The sequence below is a fragment of the Tupaia chinensis genome, unplaced genomic scaffold (genome assembly GCF_000334495.1).
Source record: "Tupaia chinensis unplaced genomic scaffold, TupChi_1.0 Scaffold146740_1, whole genome shotgun sequence".
In the NCBI taxonomy this organism is placed as follows: domain Eukaryota; kingdom Metazoa; phylum Chordata; class Mammalia; order Scandentia; family Tupaiidae; genus Tupaia; species Tupaia belangeri.
The window spans coordinates 314529-325600 of NW_006206595.1; the positions used below are offsets into that span (position 1 = coordinate 314529).

At 43.4% G+C, this 11072-nt stretch overlaps 1 protein-coding gene and 2 pseudogenes across 4 annotated transcripts in view; 1 reads left to right on the plus strand and 2 right to left on the minus strand.

The window, feature by feature from the left end:
• The window catches only part of SP1 (Sp1 transcription factor), a 63224-nt gene that overhangs the window by 1580 nt on the left and 50572 nt on the right, over nt 1–11072 (plus strand). The window contains exons 1-3 of one of the 4 annotated variants that reach the window (XM_006169064.3): nt 108–125; nt 755–909; nt 1214–2723. In XM_006169064.3, coding sequence (XP_006169126.1) covers nt 769–909; nt 1214–2723 — 1651 coding nt within the window. In that variant the 5' untranslated portion in view covers nt 108–125; nt 755–768. Of the gene's footprint in view, nt 1–107; nt 126–228; nt 261–754; nt 910–1213; nt 2724–11072 lie in introns of those variants that run through there. The other 3 variants (XM_027768537.1, XM_014584403.2, XM_027768536.1) reach the window with 3 other exon arrangements.
• Nucleotides 4753–5344, minus strand: LOC106733964 (60S ribosomal protein L17 pseudogene; annotated as a pseudogene).
• LOC106733965 (60S ribosomal protein L17 pseudogene) lies at nt 7137–7728 on the minus strand (annotated as a pseudogene).

The window sequence follows — 11072 nt, forward strand, 5'->3', positions numbered from 1 at the left end:
GGGGCGCGCGGCCAGGGGGTGGCCCCGAGCGGTGCAGGCCCCGCCCGGGCCAACCGCCTCCCTGGTCCGCCCTGGTCCGCCCTCTGGCCGCCGCCTGCCCCAAGGCCCTCCTCCCCCTCTTTCCCGTAGGTTTCCCCTCCCCCCCTCCGTCCCGCCCTTTCCACGCCCCTCACCCCGAAACCGCCCTTTTCCTCCAGGGCCCGCCTCTCTCCGACCTGAAACCTGATTTCTAACCCCTAGACCCCTCTAGGCCTTTGCCAGTACTTGCAGATGTTTCCCCACACACATTTTTTACCTGTCCTTCCTCCTTCCTGTCTTCTTGTTGCTCTTTTTTAACTCTTGTATTTTTCTTTCTCCATCTCTCTAACTCTAATTTTAGTAAGCTTTCTCTCCACCCACATGTTGGTTTTAGCCTTACCTAGCCTTTTCTCTTTCTCCCAGGATGCTTTTTCTTACTGTGAAACTCTTCCAGCAAGACCACTGCTCCTCACATTTCCTATGCCCACAGCACTTTTTGAATCCTTTCTGAGTTTAATTTTGTGCAAAGGAAAATTGAGGCCCAGTTGTGGCATCACTGAGTCTAGTTTATGTCCTGCAGGCCTTACTCCTCCACCTCCATTCCACTGTCTTTATACTGGCACCTTTCACCTTCTTCTTAGTCATTGCTGTTTCATCATAGTCTCTTTTTTTCTTTCCTTACTTTACCCTTTTTCTTCCCCTAACTTTAAGTTGTTTATCTTTTAATTCTTTTCAGACCAAGATCACTCCATGGATGAAATGACAGCAGTGGTGAAGATTGAAAAAGGAGTTGGTGGCAATAATGGTGGTAATGGTAATGGAGGTGGCACCTTTTCCCAAGCTCGAAGCAGCAGCACAGGCAGTAGCAGCAGCAGTGGAGGAGGAGGGCAGGTAAGTGGTGATCAGAGACAGAATGGGGAAGGTTGAGAGGATGTAGATACTCTTAGGTAATTGCCTTACTCTTCACAGAAAACTTTCTAGGAAGGGACTAAACCATCTTGTAGGTGGGGGTGCAAGCACAGAGGAATAGTGACTTAGAGATAGATCCCCCAGATGGGAGTTTCAGCAATACAGATAGGTCACCTTTTTGTTTCTCTTTGTTTGGACTGTATTGCTGTTTATTTGTTGTATACTGCCCCCTAGGTTGGCAGCTAGGTGTCACTAACTCCTTTCCTCTCCCTTATTTTCTGGCCAGGAATCCCAACCATCCCCTTTGGCTCTGCTGGCAGCAACTTGCAGCAGAATTGAGTCACCCAATGAGAACAGCAACAACTCCCAGGGCCCAGGCCAGTCAGGGGGCACAAGTGAGCTTGACCTCACAGCCACACAACTTTCACAGGGTGCCAACGGCTGGCAGATCGTCTCTTCCTCCTCTGGGGCTACTCCTACCTCAAAGGAACAGAGTGGCAGCAGTACCAATGGCAGCAATGGCAGTGAGTCTTCCAAGAATCGCACAGTCTCTGGTGGGCAGTATGTTGTGGCTGCCACCCCCAACTTGCAGAACCAGCAAGTTCTGACAGGATTACCTGGAGTGATGCCTAACATTCAGTATCAAGTAATCCCACAGTTCCAGACCGTTGATGGGCAACAGCTGCAATTCGCTGCCACTGGGGCCCAAGTGCAGCAGGATGGTTCTGGGCAAATACAGATAATACCAGGTGCGAACCAACAGATCATCACAAATCGAGGAAGTGGAGGCAACATCATTGCTGCTATGCCAAACCTACTCCAGCAGGCTGTCCCCCTCCAGGGCCTGGCTAATAATGTGCTCTCAGGACAGACTCAGTATGTGACCAATGTACCAGTGGCCCTGAATGGGAACATCACCTTGCTACCTGTCAACAGCGTTTCTGCAGCTACCTTGACTCCCAGTTCTCAGGCAGTCACGATCAGCAGCTCTGGGTCCCAGGAGAGTGGCTCTCAGCCCGTCACCTCAGGGACTACCATTAGTTCTGCCAGCCTGGTGTCATCGCAAGCCAATTCCAGCTCCTTTTTCACTAACGCCAATAGCTACTCAACAACTACTACCACCAGCAACATGGGAATTATGAATTTTACCAGCAGCGGATCATCAGGGACCAACTCTCAAGGCCAGACACCTCAGAGGGTCAGTGGGCTACAGGGGTCTGATACTTTGAACATCCAACAGAATCAGACATCTGGAGGCTCACTCCAAGCAGGTCAGCAGAAAGAGGGAGAGCAAAACCAGCAAACACAGCAACAAATTCTTATCCAGCCTCAGCTAGTTCAAGGGGGACAGGCCCTTCAGGCTCTCCAAGCCGCACCATTGTCAGGGCAGACCTTTACAACTCAAGCTATCTCCCAGGAAACCCTCCAGAACCTCCAGCTTCAGGCTGTTCCAAACTCTGGCCCCATCATCATCCGGACACCAACAGTGGGGCCCAATGGACAGGTCAGTTGGCAGACTCTTCAGCTGCAGAACCTCCAAGTTCAGAATCCACAGGCCCAGACAATCACTTTGGCACCAATGCAGGGTGTTTCCTTAGGGCAGACCAGCAGCAGCAGCACCACCCTCACACCTATTGCCTCAGCTGCCTCCATCTCTGCCGGCACAGTCACTGTAAATGCTGCTCAGCTCTCCTCCATGCCAGGCCTCCAGACCATTAACCTCAGTGCATTGGGTACTTCAGGAATCCAGGTGCACCAGCTTCCAGGCCTGCCGTTGGCCATAGCAAACGCTCCAGGTAAGGCTTTCAGTCTTTGCATATATTACAGGCTAATTCTATAAACTATTGTGTCTAAGAAAGGAATAGACCCATTTGGAGTAACTCTTTCTTTTTTTTTTTTTTAAGAATTGTTTTATTTAACTTTATTTATTTATTTTAAAATTTGATCAGAGGGGGACAGAGTGAGAGAAAAGGTGAGGAAGCAAGCTACCAGGTCTGGGACTTGAGACAGGTCAGCTATGGGGAGTCCAGCATCCTTAACTACCACGCCATCTGCTGGCCCCTGCAATCTCTTGAGGACTAGTTATTTAGGCAAGTTTATTAAGGAAATACAAATGATTCTGTTTGAGTCACTTGGAACCCAATTAATGGAAACATTTTTCACTTAACGTGAGAAAGGCATACTTCTTTTATTTTGGGACATTGTCCCCTGAAAGGCGTACTTCTGAAATATGCTTGGGGGGTCTCTGTTACTTCCTAATGTCTTCGGAATGGTAAATAAGAGTTGGCAAACTTTTTCTGTATCCAGACAGCAAATATTTTAGGACTTGTGAGCCATATACAGTCTCCATTACATTTTTTTTTTTTTTTTTAATTCCTGTAAAAATGTAAAACTGCTATTAGCTTCATGGCCTACTTTGGTCTGCAGGCCAGTTTCTGTATAGGATAAAATTGATTATAAACTTAACCTATTTGTAGGACAGACTACTAAATCACCAGATATTTCTGGTGAACCGTAATTCTCATTTAGGGGAACATGTTCTAATGTATTCAAGAAAATTTTTTCAGTTTTAGTCAACCAGAATGTCTCCTACAGCTCTGTGCAAACTGGCTAATCAAAGTTTAATTTTTAAACTACTAGTTACCTTAAAAAACAAAATCCTGGGGCTAGAAGGTGACAGTTTTTAAGATGTTGCACTCCCATGTGGCCAACCCCGGTTTGAGTGCTGGACCCAGCTGTTTGAAACTCAAGTCAGGCGTGTGTGTGCACGCACCCAAAATCCTAAGAGAAGAATGGAAGAGAAGGGATTGCAACCTGGCCATCCCTCTTGTGGGGTGATTTCTCACTTTTCCTCTCGTTGTCTCTCTCTGTCTCTCTCTAGAGATAGTGTGTGCTCGGGGGTGGGGGGGGGGATCTCTCTACTTCCCCTCACATTAATGTATGTGTGATTTGTTATTTTTTATTGTACATCTTCATAGCATGCAAAATGTCAAAATGTCTTTTCACTACTTATATTTTTAAAGAATTATTTAATTTTATTCATTCATTTATTTATTTTAATTTGACCAGAGAGAGACACAGAGAGAATAAGAGAGAAAGAGGAACACTGAGAAAACAAGCCACCAGGTCTGGGACTCAAACAATGGTTGGTCATGTGGGAGTGTACAATGCCTTTAACCTCCATGCCACCTGCTGGTCCCTCACTAGTTATTTTTTTTAAATAGGGTATGTGCACTCACCAGAGAGAGACGAAAGTAAGAAACCATCCTTTAGGAGGGATGGCCACATTGCAATTCCTTCTCCACTGTCCTCTCAGGATTATGGGCATGCACACACAGTTGCCCAGCATGACTTTCAAGCTGCCTGGTCTGGGACTCCAACTGCAGAGCTGACCATGTGGGATCAAGTGCCTTAACCTCCATGCCATCTGCTGGCCCATTCTAACGTATATTTTTAATAAGCTTCCTAGATGATTCTGTTACTTCCTAGATAAAGAACAACTTCCTAGACTGCCTTGTAAGTATGTATGTTTGAGAGGAGAAAGGCAGGAGAAAGAAGGGATGGGGGAAAGATGAGGTCTGGAATTAAATAGCTAGGAGTTGAGAGTTAGGAAGAAGAGGAGCATAAAAGGGAAAAAGTCAGGAAAGAGATAAATACTGGAATGAATGTTGAATGAGTTGACCATAATATGCAGTATTTTACTTTGAGTTATGTTTCAGTTGGTTAATTTGAAATTTAGAAAATCCATAAAATGCGAAATTTAGTATGTATACAATGTATACTTTTTTTCCTTTTCCTTTTATCTACATTTATTTTATGCTGACTTTATTCCCATGCAGTAAGTTTTTGTTTCTTCAGTTTCTTCTGGGATATCTTTTTCTTCTGTGCAACTTCCTCTTCCGGTTTAGGAACAATTTGCTCCTTTTCAGTGAGGATCATCTCAATGTGGCAGGGGGAGCTCATGTATGGGTTAACCCGCCCATGAGCTCTGTACATGCAACGGCGTATCTTGGGTGCCTTGTTCACCTGAATGTGCTTAGTGACCAGAGAATCTACATCTAACCCCTTAAGTTCAGCATTACTCTCTGCATTTTCAAGCATGTGCAGCAAAAATTCAGCACTCTTTTTGGGTCACCAACCTTGTGTCCAGCCCCACTGTTTAGCCTGGGCCCATCTACCAACTCCACCATTGTAATGACAGAATGGCACACACTGCTTCGATAAAGTGACAGCCTTCAGATACCTGGTGGCTTTTCGGATATGCACACCCTTGATGGCCTGGGCAGTTTCACGAGTGTCCTTAAAGTGAACAGGAAGATTTGAACCTCTTGATTTGTATGACTTTGTGAGGTTCTCTTGGTCAAGTGAATAGCTAAGAACCATTTTCAAAGATCACCTCAGTCAATTTAGGAGAAGAGCTACAATGTATAATTTAAAATCCCATCACATGGAGCTAATCTTTAATAAAACAATAAAAGGTTACATAAGTATTTTTATAATCTGGGATAATACATAAAATTATAATGGGAAAAAAATTTTTTTTTTTTTTTAAGTTTTTGTCATTAGAGTGTGTGTACTTGCCAGAGAGACAGAGAGAGGGAAAGTGAGAAATCACCCCTTGAGGGGATGGCCATGCCACAGTCTATTCTCCTCCATTCTCTCAGGATTTGGGGCACACGGACACACATGCCCAGAATGGGTTCAAGCCACTGGGTCTGGGACTGGGCGGTCTGTCATGTGGAAGTCCAGCGCCTTAACCACCACTCCACCAGCTGGCCCCAGAAAATAGCTTAATACCTCTGAACGCAGGGTCAGCAGGTCGTGTGATGGTTATGGCACTGGATCTCACAAACTATGTGGTTCAAGTGCAGACCTAGCGGCCTGTAAAACACACCGGGTGTTGTGCATGTGTGCCCAGAATCCTGAGAGGAGAGGGAAGGGATTGTAGTATGGCCATCTCCCTCTGGAAGATGATTTCTCACTTTTCCTCTTCTCTGTCTCTTTCCAGTAAATGCTGGTAAAAAAACAAAACAAAACAAAACAACAAAAACAACAACTTTCTTATTTTGCTGTAAAATATCAGCTTGATACTTACTGCCTTTTATTAGAATGCAGTCTAGGGGCCAGCAGGTGGTGTGGTGGTAAAGGTGCTAGAATCCCACATGTGGCTTTAGTCCTGGACCTGGCAGCCTGCTTTCGTACTTTCTCTCTCTCTGTCTCTATCTGGTCAAATTAGAAAATAATAATAAATAAAATTAAATAATTCTTTCAAAAAAACGCAGTTTAGTTACATTAGAAGTCACAAGATTGACCAGTTTTATTTTTTTTTAGATTTTTTGCTATAGGACGTGTGCGCTTGCTTGAGAGACAGAAAGTGAGAAATCACCCCCTCACAGGGGATGGCATGTTGTAATCCAGTCCCTTTTCCTTTCCCCTCTTGGGATTTTTGTCATGCACACACACCTGCCTGGTGTCAGTTTCAAACTCATAGTCCAGGACTTCAAATGTAGTTGGCCTAGTTTATTTATTTGTTTATTTCTTTTTGAAGAATTATTTAAATAACTGTTATAATTTGACCAGAGAAGGACAGAGAGAGAGACAGAGACAGAGAGAGAGAGAGAGTCCTGCCAGGTCTGGGACTCGAACCACAGTTGGCCATGTGGGAACCCAGTGCCTTTAACCGCCATGCCACTTGCTGGCCTCCGCCAAATTTTTTTTAATTTTAATTTTTTTAAATTAGGACTATATTTGGGACCAGCAGTTGGCGTAATGGCTATGTTGCTGGACTCCCATGTAGTTGACTGTGGTTTGGGTACCGGACCCAGTGACTTAAACTCACACCAGGCTCAAGTGCACATGTGCTTAAGATCCTGAGAGGAAAATAGAGGAGAAGGGATTGTGGTGTGGCCATCCCCCGAGAGGAGAAAGGCAGGAGAAAGAAGGGATGGGGGAAAGATGAGGTCTGGAATTAAATAGCTAGGAGTTGAGAGTTAGGAAGAAGAGGAGCATAAAAGGGAAAAAGTCAGGAAAGAGATAAATACTGGAATGAATGTTGAATGAGTTGACCATAATATGCAGTATTTTACTTTGAGTTATGTTTCAGTTGGTTAATTTGAAATTTAGAAAATCCATAAAATGCGAAATTTAGTATGTATACAATGTATACTTTTTTTCCTTTTCCTTTTATCTACATTTATTTTATGCTGACTTTATTCCCATGCAGTAAGTTTTTGTTTCTTCAGTTTCTTCTGGGATATCTTTTTCTTCTGTGCAACTTCCTCTTCCGGTTTAGGAACAATTTGCTCCTTTTCAGTGAGGATCATCTCAATGTGGCAGGGGGAGCTCATGTATGGGTTAACCCGCCCATGAGCTCTGTACATGCAACGGCGTATCTTGGGTGCCTTGTTCACCTGAATGTGCTTAGTGACCAGAGAATCTACATCTAACCCCTTAAGTTCAGCATTACTCTCTGCATTTTCAAGCATGTGCAGCAAAAATTCAGCACTCTTTTTGGGTCACCAACCTTGTGTCCAGCCCCACTGTTTAGCCTGGGCCCATCTACCAACTCCACCATTGTAATGACAGAATGGCACACACTGCTTCGATAAAGTGACAGCCTTCAGATACCTGGTGGCTTTTCGGATATGCACACCCTTGATGGCCTGGGCAGTTTCACGAGTGTCCTTAAAGTGAACAGGAAGATTTGAACCTCTTGATTTGTATGACTTTGTGAGGTTCTCTTGGTCAAGTGAATAGCTAAGAACCATTTTCAAAGATCACCTCAGTCAATTTAGGAGAAGAGCTACAATGTATAATTTAAAATCCCATCACATGGAGCTAATCTTTAATAAAACAATAAAAGGTTACATAAGTATTTTTATAATCTGGGATAATACATAAAATTATAATGGGAAAAAAATTTTTTTTTTTTTTTAAGTTTTTGTCATTAGAGTGTGTGTACTTGCCAGAGAGACAGAGAGAGGGAAAGTGAGAAATCACCCCTTGAGGGGATGGCCATGCCACAGTCTATTCTCCTCCATTCTCTCAGGATTTGGGGCACACGGACACACATGCCCAGAATGGGTTCAAGCCACTGGGTCTGGGACTGGGCGGTCTGTCATGTGGAAGTCCAGCGCCTTAACCACCACTCCACCAGCTGGCCCCAGAAAATAGCTTAATACCTCTGAACGCAGGGTCAGCAGGTCGTGTGATGGTTATGGCACTGGATCTCACATAGCCAACTATGTGGTTCAAGTGCAGACCTAGCGGCCTGTAAAACACACCGGGTGTTGTGCATGTGTGCCCAGAATCCTGAGAGGAGGATGAAGGGATTGTAGTATGGCCATCTCCCTCTGGAAGATGATTTCTCACTTTTCCTCTTCTCTGTCTCTTTCCAGTAAATGCTGGTAAAAAAACAAAACAAAACAAAACAACAAAAACAACAACTTTCTTATTTTGCTGTAAAATATCAGCTTGATACTTACTGCCTTTTATTAGAATGCAGTCTAGGGGCCAGCAGGTGGTGTGGTGGTAAAGGTGCTAGAATCCCACATGTGGCTTTAGTCCTGGACCTGGCAGCCTGCTTTCGTACTTTCTCTCTCTCTGTCTCTATCTGGTCAAATTAGAAAATAATAATAAATAAAATTAAATAATTCTTTCAAAAAAACGCAGTTTAGTTACATTAGAAGTCACAAGATTGACCAGTTTTATTTTTTTTTAGATTTTTTGCTATAGGACGTGTGCGCTTGCTTGAGAGACAGAAAGTGAGAAATCACCCCCTCACAGGGGATGGCATGTTGTAATCCAGTCCCTTTTCCTTTCCCCTCTTGGGATTTTTGTCATGCACACACACCTGCCTGGTGTCAGTTTCAAACTCATAGTCCAGGACTTCAAATGTAGTTGGCCTAGTTTATTTATTTGTTTATTTCTTTTTGAAGAATTATTTAAATAACTGTTATAATTTGACCAGAGAAGGACAGAGAGAGAGACAGAGACAGAGAGAGAGAGAGAGTCCTGCCAGGTCTGGGACTCGAACCACAGTTGGCCATGTGGGAACCCAGTGCCTTTAACCGCCATGCCACTTGCTGGCCTCCGCCAAATTTTTTTTAATTTTAATTTTTTTAAATTAGGACTATATTTGGGACCAGCAGTTGGCGTAATGGCTATGTTGCTGGACTCCCATGTAGTTGACTGTGGTTTGGGTACCGGACCCAGTGACTTAAACTCACACCAGGCTCAAGTGCACATGTGCTTAAGATCCTGAGAGGAAAATAGAGGAGAAGGGATTGTGGTGTGGCCATCCCCCTTAGGGAGTGATTTCTTGCTTTCTGTCTCTCACAAAAAAAAAAAAAAAAAAAAACCTCCCCAAAAACAAAAACAAAAAATTAGGACTGCATTGAATCTGTATATTGCTTTGGGTAATATGAACAGGTTAACAAAATTAATTCTTACAGTCAGTGGACATAAAGTACATTTCCATTTTTTAAAATGATTTATTTTATTTATTATTATTTAAAAATTTGCTATAGGGCATGTACTGGATGGGATGTGGGGGAAGCAAGCCATCTAGTCCAGTATTTGAACCATGGTTGGCCATATGGGAGTTCAGCATCCTAACCACCAAGCCACCTTCTGGCCCTGAGCCCTTTTTTTTTTTTTTTTTTAAGATTTTTGCCATGGGATGTTTATGCTTGACAGAGATTGACAGAGTGGTAAAGTGAGAAATCACCCCCAGGAGGGATGGCCATGCCACAGTTCCTTTGTTTTTCTCTTGGGATTGTGGGCGTGCATGCACACACAACCATTCGATTTTCAAGCTGCCATATCCAAAACTTGAACTGTGTAGCTGACTGTGAGATCAAACCACCTTAACTGCTATGCCACCTGACTGGCCTGATGCCTCTGAACTTCTGACTCTATTGTAATGTATGTGGGTTTATTAATTATTTACCTTCATCATAGAGTTCTCTTTCCATTTATATTGGTTCTTTCTCTTTTTTTTAAGAATTATCTATTTTAATTTTATTTATTTTAAAATTATTTTAATTTTATTCATTAATTTGTTTTTAATTTGACCAGAGATAGACATAGAGAGAGAGAGATAGAGAGGGAAAGCGAGAAACCAAGGCACCAGGTCTGGGACTCAAATCATGGTCGGCCATGTAGGAAGTGTCCAGCGCCTTAACTGCCAAGCCACCTACTGGTCCCCTATTCATTCATTTTATTTTAATTTGACCTGAGAGAGATACAGAGACAGGAGAGTGAGAAGGAAAGTAAGAAAACAAGCCACCAGGTCTGGGACTCGAATCATGGTTGTCCATGTGGGAGAGTAAAGCACCTTAACCACCATGTCACCTGCTGATCCCCTATATTGGTTCTTAATGTAAGTAAGGATGACAAATAGGTGACCATATTCTCTGCCTCCTGCAGTTTTGGTAATTCTGGAGTTGGAGGGGTTATCCAACTTTCATATGTTTTTGTGGTATGTTGAAAATGTCTACATTTTGAGGATCAGCACATGGTGTAGCAGTTATGTCACTGGACTCCCAGATGGGCAACTGTGGTTTGAGTCCTAGGCCTAGTGGCCTGAAAATCATGCTGGGCACATGCGCATACCTAAGATCCAGGAGGAGAATGGAGGAGAAAGAATTTTGGTGTGGCCTTTCACCCTGAGGGGGTGATTTTTCTCTTCCCTCTCATTATCTTTTTCTCTCCTTTGAGCGCACACACCCTAAGGCAAAAAAAAAAAAAACTCTTAGAAATAAGAAAAGACTACATTTTGAGAGCCAGCAGGTAGTGTAGTTCAGGTGGCTGGATCTCACATGGCCAGCTGTACTTTGAGTTGTAGACTGAGGCTTGAAAAACTGGTGCACATGCCCCGGACCAAAGTCCTAAAAGGAGTAAAGGAGAAGTGATTGTGGCATGGCCATCGGTGCTTTCTCACTCTCTCTGCCTCTCTCCTGCAAGCACATGCAGCCTCTGGCAAAATTAAAAAGAAAAAAAAAATTTTTAAAGAATTATTTACTTATTTACTTAATTCCATTTGTTATTATTTTTTAAAAATTTATTTTGTTAAAGAATTATTTTAACTCGGGAACCAGCAGTTAGCGTAATGGCTATGTCGCTGGAATCCCACGTAGTTCGTG